Source organism: Daphnia pulex, chromosome 9 (assembly GCF_021134715.1).
Source record: "Daphnia pulex isolate KAP4 chromosome 9, ASM2113471v1".
Taxonomy (NCBI): domain Eukaryota; kingdom Metazoa; phylum Arthropoda; class Branchiopoda; order Diplostraca; family Daphniidae; genus Daphnia; species Daphnia pulex.
The window spans coordinates 1,295,428-1,310,057 of record NC_060025.1 but is presented as its reverse complement, the minus strand read 5'-3'; the positions used below and the strand labels follow the sequence as shown (position 1 = coordinate 1,310,057).

General features: G+C 40.2%; 6 protein-coding genes across 8 annotated transcripts; 3 read left to right on the top strand and 3 right to left on the bottom strand.

Annotated features, from left to right (window-relative positions):
* The first annotated feature begins 91 nt into the window (after positions 1-91).
* LOC124202178 (F-box only protein 9-like) lies at positions 92-2,369 on the top strand. The gene is made up of 11 exons (XM_046598481.1): positions 92-291; positions 379-460; positions 530-612; positions 694-829; positions 896-1,068; positions 1,129-1,182; positions 1,250-1,297; positions 1,357-1,418; positions 1,488-1,644; positions 1,706-1,993; positions 2,071-2,369. The coding sequence occupies exons 1-11, from the start codon at positions 289-291 to the stop codon at positions 2,260-2,262; spliced, it is 1,278 nt and encodes a 425-aa protein (XP_046454437.1). The 5' UTR covers positions 92-288; the 3' UTR covers positions 2,263-2,369.
* A 191-nt stretch (positions 2,370-2,560) lies between these two features.
* Positions 2,561-4,199, top strand: LOC124202181 (out at first protein-like). The gene is made up of 7 exons (XM_046598486.1): positions 2,561-2,621; positions 2,684-2,826; positions 2,915-3,073; positions 3,146-3,253; positions 3,325-3,471; positions 3,550-3,716; positions 3,783-4,199. The coding sequence occupies exons 2-7, from the start codon at positions 2,698-2,700 to the stop codon at positions 3,931-3,933; spliced, it is 861 nt and encodes a 286-aa protein (XP_046454442.1). The 5' UTR covers positions 2,561-2,621; positions 2,684-2,697; the 3' UTR covers positions 3,934-4,199.
* On the bottom strand, positions 4,189-6,166 carry LOC124202183 (ras-related protein Rab-1A). Its single transcript, XM_046598488.1, has 6 exons — positions 5,965-6,166; positions 5,566-5,638; positions 5,445-5,492; positions 5,332-5,379; positions 5,042-5,269; positions 4,189-4,966 (listed from the first exon to the last, which is right to left on the bottom strand). Exons 1-6 carry the CDS (start codon positions 5,976-5,978, stop codon positions 4,766-4,768), a joined length of 612 nt encoding a protein of 203 aa, XP_046454444.1. The 5' UTR covers positions 5,979-6,166; the 3' UTR covers positions 4,189-4,765.
* Positions 6,167-6,367: 201 nt separating this feature from the next.
* Positions 6,368-7,804, bottom strand: LOC124202182 (transmembrane protein 179-like). The gene is made up of 7 exons (XM_046598487.1): positions 7,533-7,804; positions 7,417-7,463; positions 7,216-7,345; positions 7,027-7,155; positions 6,882-6,966; positions 6,709-6,821; positions 6,368-6,634 (listed from the first exon to the last, which is right to left on the bottom strand). The coding sequence occupies exons 1-7, from the start codon at positions 7,631-7,633 to the stop codon at positions 6,571-6,573; spliced, it is 669 nt and encodes a 222-aa protein (XP_046454443.1). The 5' UTR covers positions 7,634-7,804; the 3' UTR covers positions 6,368-6,570.
* Positions 7,805-7,972: 168 nt separating this feature from the next.
* On the top strand, positions 7,973-14,408 carry LOC124202173. 3 transcript variants are annotated; one of them, XR_006877959.1, is made up of 8 exons: positions 7,975-8,322; positions 8,390-8,432; positions 8,490-10,253; positions 10,315-10,622; positions 10,686-11,022; positions 11,084-12,329; positions 12,420-12,498; positions 12,579-14,408. XR_006877959.1 is itself a non-coding variant. In XM_046598477.1 (6 exons), exons 1-6 carry the CDS (start codon positions 8,144-8,146, stop codon positions 11,861-11,863), a joined length of 3,411 nt encoding a protein of 1,136 aa, XP_046454433.1. In that variant the 5' UTR covers positions 7,975-8,143; the 3' UTR covers positions 11,864-12,332. The 3 variants fall into 3 exon arrangements, 1 of the variants encoding a protein (XP_046454433.1); XR_006877960.1 differs by having other exon boundaries at positions 7,973-8,322; positions 12,420-13,375; XM_046598477.1 differs by lacking the exons at positions 12,420-12,498; positions 12,579-14,408 and having other exon boundaries at positions 11,084-12,332.
* LOC124202180 (synaptosomal-associated protein 29-like) lies at positions 13,287-14,591 on the bottom strand. The gene is made up of 3 exons (XM_046598485.1): positions 14,152-14,591; positions 13,978-14,079; positions 13,287-13,908 (listed from the first exon to the last, which is right to left on the bottom strand). The coding sequence occupies exons 1-3, from the start codon at positions 14,470-14,472 to the stop codon at positions 13,483-13,485; spliced, it is 849 nt and encodes a 282-aa protein (XP_046454441.1). The 5' UTR covers positions 14,473-14,591; the 3' UTR covers positions 13,287-13,482.
* Between the last annotated feature and the right edge of the window lie 39 nt (positions 14,592-14,630).

Here is a 14,630-nt window from a genome sequence, read left to right as displayed (position 1 = left end):
TTAGAACCATTCGGTTTGTCTGCAAAGCAATCTTTAATTTGCCATAATTTGAATAGGCCGCGTGTTCCATCACCGCTTCTGCTACTAGCAGACGAAATTTTTATTTTTGTCGCGCAGCCACTGACGTATTAACTTGGTCAACATCAATTCGATTGTTTCCATTTTCTTTTACACCAATATTTCGTATATTTGTGCATATGTGGACTTACTGTTCAGTTAAAAAAGTATCGTCCGAAAGTAGGACTGACCATATATCCAGCCGAGAGAGTTTATTATTTTTCATTCCCAATGGTAGGGTTGCTACAGCTTGATTGGATAAGAAACATTTACAATTATATAATCAAAATATTTTTGATTTCATTTTGTCATGCCAAACAGGAGTCCGAGAAAGATCCAGCAACCGAGGAACTACTAGAATCGTTTCGGCGACAATGGGAGACTGAAATTTCTGCTGCCAGATGTATAAATTTATCACTTTGCTCTATCATTGTTAGTGAATGTTGACCAAACTTTAAACATAACATTGCAGTGCAGCAATCTCTGACAAGCAGCAGTAAACCCAAAAATGAGGATCACGAGTCTGGGAGTAAAGAAACTGTTGATGAAGAAGAGGTTTGTATAGCTATGTACCATTCTAAACATATCCACAATCTAGCTTATTTATGTTACTAAACAATTACCCAAATTCTCTAGGCAAAAAGTTTATATCTACGTGGAGTAAAACATGAAAAGTCTGGAGAAGTTGTGGAAGCTATAAAATTTTACAAACGAGCAATGCAGTTGGTCCCTGATATTGAAGAAAGAATATACACATATCCCAAGAACAAAGGTTAGAAAATCAAATTTTATATTTGAAAATTTCTTGTCACTGTTTAAATTTTCTTGGGTGCGACAGAAGGCAGCGAGACTACTTCGGAACCAAAAAGTCACAAAGACTTGAAGGAAGAAGTTCATAACAACAATTCTGATGATGAAGACGATGATGAACTTCCGGTTGATTTGCTAGTTAAGCTTGAACGGCTATTACTACAGGATGGTCTAGTTTGTACCCCACACGATGAACCAAAGGTTTGAAACCATTTTTAATGACTTGTGCGTATCAAACATTCACAGAAAAAATTGTTTTAGGGTACTCATATATCGGATTTACCGCGTGAAATTATTATTTACCTTCTCAAATGGGTATTTTTTAAATGAATGGTCATTACATAAATGTGCAGCGCTAAAATTAACATTTCAATTTCTTCAGGTGGTATCTTCTGACTTGGATCTTCGGTCATTAGAACAAGTTTCATTGGTAAGTAGTATTGTTTTGCTATAATTTCAGGAGCGTCACTTATTTGATCATGTTTCCAGGTTAGCCGTGGTCTCTACGTCTGTTCCCGAGACACCGAAATTTGGAAACTCGCGTGCCTTAGGTATACTTTTATTCCGTATAGATAGTTTTGCTTGTTGGAAATGACGAAAATGTTTGTTTGTGTCTCCAGTGTCTGGAACAGCCCAGCCAGTCCTACAACTCTTGGTTTTACCAACTATAGAGACATGTTCATTTATCGTCCTCGTCTTCATTTTCATGGCTGTTACATAAGTAAAACATCATATGTGCGGCAAGGAGAGAACAGTTTTCAAGATACCAATTATCAGGTAAAATATTGCCGAAAGAAAATGTCTTACCGTGATTTTTCTTCATTCTTTTTTTATTTAGCCGTGGCATTTGGTAAACTACTTTCGATATTTGCGCTTCTATCCTGACCGAACCGCTATAATGTCCACCACTGCGGATATTCCTAGCTTGGTAGTCAGTAAACGTCTAAAAAGAAAAGATCCTTCTTGTTTCCGCGGTTTCTACACGCTCCATGGAAACGTTGTTACGTGTATCTTCAAACGAAAACGGATTCCAGAACGAACTGAACGAATCGATAACAGAAACCGAAGAAGGAATGACGAAGCAAATAATAACGGCAGCACAATGATTGAGCAGATTTTCGAACTGGTAAGTTAACTGACACCTTATAATTGAGCGGTGCAATTAAATCGTTATTTCTCTACTGTCGTCTTTGATGAATGTAGGAATTGGAAATCAAGACTATCAATAAGAAGAAACTTCATTGCGCACTTCATTGGAATCGTTACAGTATTCAGACTGTTTACCAAAATAAGGAATCCACGACTGCCAATTTTGATATAACCGCTACCCGTTTTCCGCCCTTGATCTTCAGCCGTGTGAGGTCCTATAATGCCCAAAGTGAGAAACCACTTTAAAAATCCTGTAAGGAAGTTCGCTTCAATCAGATGCAAACAATTTTAACAATTAATTGTGCCTGTTTATTGTTATGGAATTACAAAAATAAAATGCAATTACAATTTAACGTATCAAGTCTTATACGCAGGTCTATAATATCGGGAATTATTGTCAATCTCTAGTCAATTTCCCTTTGGCTATTTTTGTTTTAACCTTGAAATGTTTTTTTTTGTTTTTTTTTATTGTTTCCCCCTTTAACCCCGCATGCGCGCTTTACCGTCTTTCCGTTTCCGCTATTCAGTTTCCACAAATTAGTGCCCTATAAGTCGTAAATTCGTAATAGCATACTCTGTCTCTCCAAAACAAATCAACATCAAAAGTTGTTTTGATACAGTCTTTTTACCCTTTTTACCAAAAATAATAATGAAGTTCTTTTCAAAGATGTATGACGCCTGATGCCAACAATTTTAATAGTCGACATGAGTAGCCCTATGTTTTGGGGCGTCCATTTGGCTTGTTTAATATTTCTACTGAGTTGTTTCAGCTCCTCAAATCCCCAGCTTGTCATCAACATAAAAAATCAGGTAAACTGCTGTTTGACCATAAAAGCTTGGTATAATTGACTCTTAAATCCCTATTATTACCATAATAAATGTACATTTTATGTAAAAGGGTGGAGATGTGCTGCAGGAAGTGTTAGCTTCTAATGTCAGCGAGGATGTTGTTCAACTTGAGTACCAGAGAGCTGATGGTACAATAGTTACACAGATGCTGGATTTTCGAAAAGAGGTGCAAATCTACCGTCTCTTGATTCTGGCTGAAGAAGAACAGGTATGTTTGCTTTTCATCAAAATGGAAAATCCCTTTTAACAAACATTTCTTATCTTTTAAAATATTATCTAGCTGCCTCTAAAGAGTTTCCAGCCTCCATATTATCAGGCTGTTTGCTTTGCTGCTAAATTGTCTAAACAAGATTTTATTGCTGCAGATGCCATTGCTAAACTTCGCCAGGTATTACAGCACATCTTTAGACCTTTCTTATAATCTCAAAGTAACTAATAAACAATTATTCACAATGGTAGAAAAATCCACATACTGTAAGGTATCCAGAGGAGGATAATGGGCGTGAGAATGCCACATTTGAATACACTTTGGATGTGTCTAGATCTAACATTATATCCAACCAAATTCAACAATTATGTATAAATGCAACAGCAATATATGTCCAGGTAACTGCAATTTGAAAAAAAAAAATGCTTCTTTCTTTAATTAGTTTTATTACATATTTCTTGGATTTCCAAAAAAAGGAGACTGATTTAAGATTATGGGCAGCAATTGGAAATCCAAATGAAGCTTTTATGGTCCTTGATGCTGCCCAGCACATGGTACGGCCAGCTAGCCGTTGCAAAGATATTGCCGTCACAAATTCGAGCTCAATGCCCTGCCAATGCCGGTTAAATTTTTGTGTTCCTTGGTAATTGGCTATTTGAAATCGACAGAATAACTTTTTAGTCCTAATTCACCTGCTATTATCACATAGGTATCCTTGTGGACTGAAATTTTGTCGCGGGCACGATCAGCAAACCGGTAAGGCCCTCAGCTATCGGTGCGGCATCAAAACGTGCAAAAAGTGCCTCGACTATTCATTTCCAGTGAAGAACTTTCTATTTTGTCCGTGGGATGACTATTAACCAAACACTTAAAATTCCTTTTCGGGAAAAATTGAAGTATTGATCAAAGTGCCTCGTGAAGCTTTTTAACTATTTTACAAGATAGAATCAAGAGCCAATTGTGCGTGTTCCAGTCTTCCAGCACTGTCCGTTGATGCACACATGTGTACACTTTCCTATCTGCTTTGTAATTTACTTACTTTTCCCCCATGGTTCCTTTTGCGTTGGAGAGAATATTAATTTGAAAAGCCAATTTTACTGCAAAAATAAAAAAAATTTCAATTCAACTCATTGTGTATAATAATCGCAAATTGATACGAAAATGGATCTAAATGGAATGACGAGCAAAAAAAGAAAAAGAAAATCTTTCTTTCACCGAAACTGAAACTTCTCTTTACAATCGATTCTTGCTTAATTTAGTGTTTTCTTTTTAATTAATCCAATATTTCCCCAAAATAACAGCGACAAACAGGCGCGTACAAGCTGTTTACACGAAGAAGGAGGGAGGAGTTGGCATTTTTTAAAAATAGTGATAGAAAAAAATCAACCCTTTCCAGCTGGAAAAAAATATTTCGGACCTAGATCAAACACGACACTATTTAGATTGTTTTTTTTTTTTTTCTTATTCTCTCGTGGGTGCAAGAATAGATACGGTTGGGGTAACAAATCGATCAATGCAGCTTGAGAGAGATAGGAAAAAAGAAAGAAAATTGGTAAATTTTTTTTTTTGTTTAACTTTTAGACTTTGGTTGGAGGCCAAGAAACGGGAAATAGGGAGAAAAGGGGAGGTTGCGAATTTTGTTGTTATTAAACGTTGGATCTCTTGAATTTTTTTTCCTTTTTTCTTAATCCATTAACAACATCCCGATTTCGACTGTTCCACTGGTCTTGAAGAAGAGTTGATGTTGATTCCGCCAACACCATCCGAAGGAGCGGAAGGAGGACCCATTCGATTCTTGATTTCAGCCGCCATAGTCATGAAGGCCTGTTCAACATTCGTAGCATTCTTTGCCGACGTCTCTAGGAAAGGGATACCTAACTGTTCCGCGTATTCCTTTTACAAAATCAAGAGAACGACGTCAAGTTTTAAATGAAATCTAAACCAGCTTCCTACTGTAAGTTATCTCACTTTGGCTGCGGCGTAATCGACGACCTTTTTGGTGCTCAGGTCACATTTGTTACCAACCAAGAGCTTGTTGACGTTTTCGCATGCATAGCGATCGATTTCCTGGAGCCACTGTTTCACATTGTTGAACGACTCTTGGTCAGTACAGTCGTAGACGACAATGATACCATGGGCACCTCGGTAGTAACTCGACGTAATTGTCCTGAATCGTTCTTGGCCAGCAGTGTCCCACTGTAGTCAAGAATATTTTAGTTACATTTGAAAAGGACCAATGCTATGAATGTGTCACTTACGATCTGTAGTTTGATTGTCTTTCCATCCAAATCTATTGTCCGAATTTTCTGCATATTGCAAATCAAATTAACATTATGGACTGAGTCTGACTGGTATGAGTTAATAAACTTACAAAATCAACACCGATGGTACTGATATAACTCTCTGAATAAGTATCATCCTGTATTAAAAGAGAAACATTGAATAGTAAAACAAATATTAATAAAATAAATGACCACCAGTTTCTGACTTACAGCGAATCGGAGCAAAAGGCAAGATTTGCCAACACCAGAATCACCAATAAGGAGAAGTTTGAAAAGATAATCACTGTAAAGAAAAAAGAAAAATAATACTGTTAAACCACTGATGACACCCAACTATTGTAAGCCATTGTTGGTAGGGTGGTATGGGGCATTTCCTTAACAGTGAAATCAGCCTTGAAAACATGTAGACTATAAAAATTTACAGAAATTACATTTTAAGAATTAAAAAAAAATAACCAAGAGCAAACAGCAAGTTGTTTAAAATGGCTGGAATTTGCATGGGATTAGCACTTACGAAAGCCCCCAAAAAGCTATACGTCATCATACTGAATCGTTCGAACGTTGATCTGAACGACGAAAAGGGTTTGGCACTTGTAACGATGTACTTACTATTCGGGGTTCATTTTGGACGTATATGATCACTTAATGTACTCGATCAAAATGAAATTTTGCGCGGAGATGTAATAGTGAACGAGACTGAATTAACGACGGACAGCAGCCCCTTTTTTCTCTGAATATGACGAACAGCAAACTCCTCTACGCCTCCTTGTGTTAAAAGTTGCTTAACCTAAGCAGTTATAATCGATACCATCCACTATCGATATAGAAGATTATAATCGATTTCGGTATGACTTTCACGTCGCTTTTCACGGAAAAATAAAAAATAATTATTTCGTTCACGATATATCAAGCTTCACGTGATCAGGAAAAAATTAAGTCATAATGAACTGTTGGTTGGGCGGACATCATTTGTAGAGGGAAAGAATCAAAGGTATTATTACGAAAAAAAAAGTGATGTTAATGTGATTTATTTCGCTTTTTCTACAATCGGCGGTGCAGCCGGTGCATATGATATAACAACACGTATTATTATTAATTACGTTTTACGTTGCAAGGGGATATATTCTGATACATTTATTGAGAGGTAAAAAGAAGATTCATAAGCCAATACATAGCTTTGCGAAGGAAACGGACAATGTACAAATTATAAACTTTTTAACCGAGCATCGCTTCGTCGCTAGAGCTTCGCGGTGGAAGTCCATCTGTCAACAAACGTCTCCTAAAAGAAAACAACAACAAAAACATCTCTTTTATAAAAAAATTTCCGAACACGATTAAAATTAATTGACATACCGCTCTTTTGCCATGCTGACTCGAATATTTTCTCGTTGGTGATAACGACATAACTTAAGAACTGCACAGACAGCCAATCCCACCCAACATGCCCAGGAGGCCCAAGCTCCAAACTATAAAATCAACTGATTATTATTATTCATCTCTTTAATGAAAATTAAAGGAAAAAAAACCTGTGCAGTTCCCAACAACAAGTAAAATCCAGAGGTGTTGATATTATCCACTTGGTCGATATTTTCATCTTCAGCATAACTGCATCTGTGATTTTATAAAAGTATGTGGTTGATATTTATTGTTATTATGAGACAAACTCTTTACTCTTCAAATCGTTGGGTTATGTCTCCGCACCAAGTGCCAAATCCAAGAGTGATAATCATGGCAGATGCTAAAGAAAGAAAACAGAGAAAGGCACTGCCAACAGCATCAACAAATGCTGACAAGAAAGAGCTGTAAATAATAAAGAGGTATTTTATTGCAAGTATGATGACCATATTTTAAAAGACTAACCTGTCAAGCCCTCTATAAAGGAAATGGCCAAGTCTGTGAATTTGAATACAACAAGCTGTAAGTGAGATCACTCCAGATATTATAACAAACACACAGTAAGCATTAGGAGCCCATGTGATCACAAACTGGCCTGCAATTCAATTCAAAACAAAAATCATTATAGTTTTGAATTTTTCGCTAATTACATTATTTAAGTTCAACCATCAGTTTCCCTCCAAGTTCCTCTGGAAAACAGCAAACAATGACCCCTGATTAAAAGAAAAACAAAATGTTTTCAGAAAAATCACAAATTATCTGTGTGTGTAATCCAAACGTACTTGAAGTCCTTTTGATGAATAATAACGGGAACGGATATACACAAGGCTAAGACTAGTGCTAAGATGTAAACAGTAATTTGAATGACCAGTAAAACATTCATTTTCACTATTACAGGAAGTGAAATTATCCAAATGAGTAATGGGCGGCAATTCAACTATTTGTCACAACTGCCATAGTACTTAAATGGTAAACATAGGGATGGGGTGCTGTGTCCTGTCACTCCTGTGTCAGTCAGTCGATTTCGATCGAATTGCGTATGACAGTTGAAAGAACGGTGTCGCAATGTACAAAACAAAACAAAATACACAAATTTTTTTACGAAAAAAAATTTGAATTTGTTTATTTAATTTCAAAAAGGTTACTGTTTATTTAAAATTTTTAGAATTTGTGTCTATTGAAAATCAGAAATATATTTTGCAAAGCATGAAAAACACGTGGCAACGCAGTATGCACAGACGCTGTCTGAGCTGGAAGGCGTGTGATATTTCTGTATTAGTTTTCCGTAAAAAAAACCCGGGAACTGAATGAAAACGTAGATAAATGAAATTCTGGTTCGCGAGGTTGATGACTAAACTTATCCAAGTAGATTTCCTTCAAAACAACTGAACTGATGATGGAGACAGATCAAATGGAAGAGGATACCAGCAACACCAATATCGGTGAACAAGAACCGGGAGCAGAGACAGATGAAACGATGCAAATGGAAGAGGGCCAAGTGCACACGACAACCGTGTTAGATGAACAGAGTCTACAGCAACTGATGGATAGTGGAACTGTCAGTGAAGACAGGTATTGCATTTGAATCAAGTCATAGCGAGTGTCCAACCCATAATATTTACTTTTTTGGTACATGCAGCATAATCGCTATAGTTCAAAACGAACATGGAGAACCTCAAACGGTATTTTCATTGAATCTAACCCATACATAATAGTTGTTTAACCACAGCTTTATTTAGGTGGTGCTGAGTCGGCAGGATGCAGAAGCATTAGGCATACAGTTGGATCCTGTTGAGCAGCCTGTAGAAGATGAGCAAGGTCATGTTACTTCCACAGAAGAGTTGGAGGGAATGACGGAACAAGTGGATCAAGAGTCTGACATGCAGCAAACAGAAGACATGACTGAGTATAACGCTGAAAATGTTGAACAGTCTGAATTCCAACAAGAATTGCAGGCTGGAATTCAATCAGATCTTCAATCCCAACTGCACGCTGAATTTCAATCTGAACTACAAAATGATCTGCAAGATGAACTCCAAGATGAACTGCAGCAAAATGAACTGCAGCAAGATGAACTCCAAGATGAACTGCAGCAAGATGAACTCCAAGCTGAACTGCAGCAAGATCTCCAAGAAACCACAAACCAGGGAGAAGAGATCCAACCAGAAATTCCCCCAGAGCTTCAACCTAAAAGTCAAGAACCTTTCCCAGTAACGGATGCCGAATTGGAACCACACGTTGATACGCCGGTTCCAGAAGCCATATCAGTACCTGATGAGAGCGTTCTCCCGATGGAAACGCAAATCCCAGAAGTAAAAACGAAAGAGCAAGTTCCGAAAGAAGATGAAGAAATGCACACGACGACGGTGTCCTTGGATGCGGTTTCGCAACAGCTCGCTGAAGACGCTGGCGATGGTGACAGCTCAGCTAATGATGTTCTATCTAACATCATCCAGTCTTTATTCAATCCCAATGAGCCAAATCAATCAAACGTTTCGATTGTTCCTAGGATGGTGGGTGGCAAGCGCAAATTGTGTCTCAGGCTGCCCGCCAGCACGGCCAGCGCTCTTTTGGCACAAACGGGAAGCCCACTAGCTCATTCCTTCACGGAAGGCGGTATCCCGAAGAAGATCAAGATCGTTATCCCACCCAATTCTCTATCGAATAGTGCCGGCAGTTTCGTCACTAGCCTTGCCAATTCCGCATCCGTTATCCATCAAGAAACGAAAGTCGTGAAAATTTCTACATCGCAACAAATAGCCAACAACAATTCGGGCGGGAAAACTACAGGTCCTGCACGACTCGATCCCGACACTTTACCGAATAGCAGTTCTTTCTCTTTAATGTCCTCTCCCGTTAAAAGCTCGTCGAAACCTTTTCTGGCCTCCCTCTTCAGTACCACGTCGACCACGACTCCGAGTGCCTCGTTAACAGTGACGCCCGTTTCCAACCCACCAAAGAAACCTTTAGGCAGCACCGAAAACCCCATCCAGCTGGTCCAAGAAGGCAACAGCTTCCGTAGTCTTCAGCCGCTCACCCCGGATCAGTTAAAACACATCGCTTCGGTGTTAAAACAAAACCGACAAGCGATCCTGTCTGGCGACGGCAAAGGCGGGAGCGGTACCATCGCCAGCAGCTCAGAAGGCGATGGGGGCAAACGGCGCGTTGTCTACGATGCCAAGTCCAACACGAGGATCGTCTATCGAGTCGTCACTCCTGGCGAATTGAAGAAAACACCTTCAACAGTGGGAGTGACGACTACAGTCACCAATACCACCCATGGTACGATAACCACTCCTATCGCCGTGAAAAGTTCCGTCACCTTAACACCGGCAGCGACTACAACTCCGGCAGTTGTCAGAGGACGTGGAAGAGGTCGAGGTCGACCCCCCGGACGCACAATACCCTTCGTTCCAAAGCGCAAGCCCGCAAGCACAGAAGAATCGGACTCGGAAGATGTGCAGGAAGATGATGCAGTCAGCACCAGCATAGACATGTCTAAGGTAAAATTTTAACATATGATATTGGTAATGACTTGAATAACAAATTTCAATTGGTTTTCAGGAGGAGCGAGAAGGCAAGAAGAAGCTGCTACCGCGAACACGATCTGGTCGAGTGTCTAAACCTCCCCGTCACATGGTCAAGGATTACAAACGACTGCACCATTTAGATTTTGCCCAGCCGGATTTGGATGACTCTGATGGTGGCTATTCAGATTACCGTATCGATCATTTGTCGCCCAACGTGGTGGTTGGGAACGAGGAAAGCAACGAGGATTCTTCGGAAGATTCCAAAGAACCTATCAAAGCCGTCATACCAACTTCCCCGTTCAATTGCGCCACTTGCAAACGCGAATATACAACTCCCCACAGGTATGCCAACACTGGAACCTTATTAAAGTTGAATTGCGAATGATTTATCATATTTATTTGAAGGTTATCGAGACATTTTGAGCAGTTTCCCGACCACAGTAATAATGTGACAACCCGTCGTAGTTCAACTGTTTCGGCATCGGCCATCGAAAAGAAAAACGGGCAGCATGATAGAGAAGAACCAGATGCCGAAGAAGAGTCAGACTCTACTGAAACGGAGAAAGTTGTCAAACGGACTGTCAGGACGTCAACTGCTGCCAGCACTATTAGGGGAAGAGGTGGATGGAGAGGCGGACGCGGTCGTGGTCGAGGAAGGGGACGAGGCCGAGGGGTTGGCCGACCTCCTTTGATTCGCTCGCCGGCTGTACTTTCAGAAAAGAGGAAAATCCGCCTTGCGGAGGTAAAGTGATCTGACTTGATTTTTAAAACACGGTTTGACATCATCTGAATTTCAATTTTAGGCCTTGGAAGTATGCACGGATGAAGAAGTGGTGGATGTTGCCGGCCCTAGACTTTCAGCCGCTATGTCAAGTTGGGAATATTTGTTGTTAAGGGTGCAACAGGAAGACGAAGGCAATAGTAGCGCTCCGCTTATCCCGCGGATTCTCAACGAAGTGACTTCCTTATTTGACCGGGTTTCTAGCATGACTGCCCGCCACTTGCATCCTCATAGTAACGGCGGCGACGGTGGTGGGAATGGAGAAGAACACGAGCCTTACCAGCTGACGAATCCTGAGACGGCCCGGTTGCTTGGCCTCCAGTGTGGCACTTATTTTATCAGCAAAGACGAACGCAAGTTATTGGAGGAAGACGCGGTCAATTCGGCTCATTTGTCTCAGACAGCTTCGTCATTGGTCGACGGAACTTCCGTCCCTCCTGCAACCGCATTAATTGCTGTAATAGAAGATCAGCCGCAGATTCCGGTTGCGGCCGTTGTCGTCCCCCCTCAATCGGAGGACTTGACTCAACAACAAGAAGAGCAGCAGCAAGAAGACGAGGCTCAACTGAAAGCGATCCAGGCGGATTCAGCAGCAGCGGCCGCTTCAAAGTTGTGGGAGGAGCTGGAAGAAGCCGATCACTTGCCACCGACGGCAGGCAGTGAGTCCGGAATTGGCGGAGGACCCGATGGAGACCAAGCAGACGACGATGCCGTCGACAGTGAACTGATGCAAGTGGATGAAATCGTCAATCAAGTGGTTGAAGGCCAAACGGGTGGCTCTCAGGCTCCTTCTCCTCTTTGAAATGTCGACCCCAATGACAACACCCACTACCCCATTTTGATCCCTTATCCAGAAAAAGTGCGAGAGTCATTAAACGCCGACAATGTTAAAAATACAGAAGGAGAAAATGAGAAAAAAGTGCTCTCGCCATATTTTGTCCTCTCCCTATTTTTTTGGTGTCTTTAATTCAGCCAAAACGCGGAGCAACCTGGCAAGTTACGTTTTGTTCAAGTTATAATTAGGTTTTTTTTTCCCTATTCTTCTCTTTTCTTTTCAAATCTTTTTTTCTGCCTGTCAGATTTTTTTTCTTCATTATTTTTCTCAGTACAGTTCCATCTAATTCCTGTTTCCACCTCCGTCTTGTTTGTTTTCCCTTTCTCCCCTATATTGAAAACACACACACACATCTTACGTGGCATTTGACAGTGAGCTGAATACCCCTCCCCCCCATCCCCAATCCAATATGAATACAAACAAAGTCGCAACGGTTCGTTGGAATTTTTCTCTCTTTCATTTCATTTTACATTGAATGATTTTAATTGAGATATTCTTAATAATTTTTTTTTCTGTTGCATAGGAGTTCAATTATCTGACATCTTTTTATTTCCAAATCTTATTTGGATGCTGATGTTATTATTTCGGTTGGTGCAGACGAAGTAATAGCAAGTATTTTGGTTGATTCTTAAAGTTCAAACTTTCCTTGTTCTACTCTTAAATGATAATTTGTTTAATTTAGCCGAATGATAGCAAAGTTCTGATTGTGATATCACGGCTACAAGTAAATTTGGTTGGCCATGTTTGCACATTATCCCCATTATGGCGTTTCCTGCCACCACCACTGAAGCCTCTCTGCAATAATTATCAAAAAATGCCTTTCCACAAGGTTGTTATCTACCATCGAATCCGGAAACATTGGCTAGAAGAGAAGGACTGTGACTGTGATAAATGTGCGGCCAATTCCCCTTTTTCCACATTTCAAGGTGCTACGTTTGCGGTTTGTATGAACTGGAACTCCGACCAATGGTCTTCTGTTGTAAAACGGAAACAGAAAACAGTCGCCAAACGAAGACAATGGCAATTTAGTGTGCGGCTAAAATCAACAAATGAACCGTAATAACAGCTGGTGCAGACATCCGCAAAGACAAGCTGGCCCATCAGGACATTGTGTGGATATGTTCTTGTCAACTAAAACAAGTTTCTCAAAACGAAAAAAAAAATTGCCATTCATACCGTCCGGCTCGTTTCGTTCTCATGATCATCGAATCGTGAAACAGGCAATAACACGATCACCACGTCCGCTCATCTTTCCACAACATCTGCAAAATTCCTTGCGGATGATTAAACACTCTCAGGAAAAAATTTTCATATACTAATAAAATACCTAGTAAACTTATCCCCAATTGAATTCATGCAAATAATCATTTTTTTCTTTCTTTTTATCAGACCGTGTTTCACCTAAATGTATTATTCCATGAATATATAATATATATACACACTGGGAGTGTGCTGGCAATTTACCTTGGTGCGCAAAAAGAGGGGGACAGATTTTCTTATTTAAAACAAAAAGAGTTTTTTTTTCTTCATTCAATTCTAATTCTTTGTGTATCACAAGTTGGAAACAACATGGACTCGTGGGGTTTTCACTTTTTCAGAAGACGTTCCATATCTTTATTTTGACGCTGGATTCTCCAGTCAGCCTTGTCGGCACCAGTCTGCAACCGATCGATCAACGTGTTCTGATCTTCCAGTTCAGTCGACAATCCCTGGGCGAGACCTTTCAGACGGGACAGGGACAAACTCATGTCACCCAGATCTTGCTCTAGCTGCTCGTCGACATTGGAAAGAGGTTTGTGACTAAAATCATTTTCAAGTCCTTTAATCCTCAATGCTGGGTGCTGTTGCTGTGATGGTGAGTCTCGGTCAATCGGTGATGATGTTTGCTCAAGTACCTTGGAAAGATTGCTACTACTACTACTGGAACTAGGCTTTAACAAAGACCCTTCAGAAGAGTTTTTGAGTGGCTCTGAAGGCTTAGAAAAGTAGTTCTTCATACTGCTAAACACACTCTAAAAATCAATGAAATCTGTGTTAAGGAAAAAACAACCAACCAATGCTATAAAATATAGATAGACTACCTTGATATTCTGTATGTGTCTCTCTGAAGTCCTCAATGAATTATTCATTTCATCCAGTCGGCTCCCAGTTCTCTCTAACTGTTCCCTCTGCCTTACCAAGTCCTGGTTGGGTATTTTCAAGGGGAAAATGAATCAAGTTTTAAGTGGTTTTCTAATGTAAGCTTATGTGCAAACCTCAGCGGTGGAGATTCCAATCTGCTCAGTCTCATACAACATTCCTTTAGCTCGCCCTGAAGCCTGCAAAGTACGTTCTTCTATTTTCTGTTTCTCCATAAGAAGTTGTCGTCTACGTTCATCGGCGCTCTGATTTTCTCCTCCGTCCAGAGGTTGGAAACTGTTATTTCCGCCCGACAAACTATTGGCTAATTTTCCTCCAAAGTTATTGAACCTATTGGGTGCCCTTTGTAGAAATTCTTCGTCGTCCACGTCGTCTTCATCGTCAAAAAATGGATTTGAACCTTTAGACTTGACGTAACGCCCACTGGATCCAGCCATAGTTTTTTCGACACTAATACACTTTTCCTTGTATGTATTATTTGTTGCTCACTCACTTTCGCATGCCCTCCGAAGCTGTCAAGGCCTTTAAAGAGACTGCCGAGAGTCGTAACCAAGGTTTGATGTCTTCCCTCTAGCGACGACAAAAGTAATGATTT

Bases quoted from the DNA above. Each gene is read 5' to 3' on its own strand.
- LOC124202178 (XM_046598481.1), top strand. The intron at 830-895 runs GTTAGAAAATCA...TGGGTGCGACAG, and splicing joins CACATATCCCAAGAACAAAG to AAGGCAGCGAGACTACTTCG. The intron at 1,298-1,356 runs GTAAGTAGTATT...TCATGTTTCCAG, and splicing joins CATTAGAACAAGTTTCATTG to GTTAGCCGTGGTCTCTACGT.
- LOC124202181 (XM_046598486.1), top strand. From the start codon at position 2,698: ATGCCAACAATTTTAATAGTCGACATGAGTAGCCCTATGTTTTGGGGC. The intron at 3,472-3,549 runs GTAACTGCAATT...TTCCAAAAAAAG, and splicing joins CAACAGCAATATATGTCCAG to GAGACTGATTTAAGATTATG. The intron at 3,717-3,782 runs GTAATTGGCTAT...ATTATCACATAG, and splicing joins TTAAATTTTTGTGTTCCTTG to GTATCCTTGTGGACTGAAAT.
- LOC124202183 (XM_046598488.1), bottom strand. The intron at 5,493-5,565 runs GTAAGTCAGAAA...CTTTTAATACAG, and splicing joins GCCTTTTGCTCCGATTCGCT to GATGATACTTATTCAGAGAG. The intron at 5,380-5,444 runs GTAAGTTTATTA...TGCAATATGCAG, and splicing joins GTACCATCGGTGTTGATTTT to AAAATTCGGACAATAGATTT.
- LOC124202182 (XM_046598487.1), bottom strand. From the start codon at position 7,633: ATGAATGTTTTACTGGTCATTCAAATTACTGTTTACATCTTAGCACTA. The intron at 7,464-7,532 runs GTACGTTTGGAT...TCTTTTAATCAG, and splicing joins ATTCATCAAAAGGACTTCAA to GGGTCATTGTTTGCTGTTTT. The intron at 6,967-7,026 runs GTAAAGAGTTTG...ATAAAATCACAG, and splicing joins ATAACCCAACGATTTGAAGA to ATGCAGTTATGCTGAAGATG.
- LOC124202173 (XM_046598477.1), top strand. From the start codon at position 8,144: ATGATGGAGACAGATCAAATGGAAGAGGATACCAGCAACACCAATATC. The intron at 10,254-10,314 runs GTAAAATTTTAA...ATTGGTTTTCAG, and splicing joins CCAGCATAGACATGTCTAAG to GAGGAGCGAGAAGGCAAGAA. The intron at 10,623-10,685 runs GTATGCCAACAC...ATTTATTTGAAG, and splicing joins GAATATACAACTCCCCACAG to GTTATCGAGACATTTTGAGC.
- LOC124202180 (XM_046598485.1), bottom strand. From the start codon at position 14,472: ATGGCTGGATCCAGTGGGCGTTACGTCAAGTCTAAAGGTTCAAATCCA. The intron at 14,080-14,151 runs GTTTGCACATAA...ATACCCAACCAG, and splicing joins TTGGAATCTCCACCGCTGAG to GACTTGGTAAGGCAGAGGGA. The intron at 13,909-13,977 runs GTAGTCTATCTA...ATTGATTTTTAG, and splicing joins GACACATACAGAATATCAAG to AGTGTGTTTAGCAGTATGAA.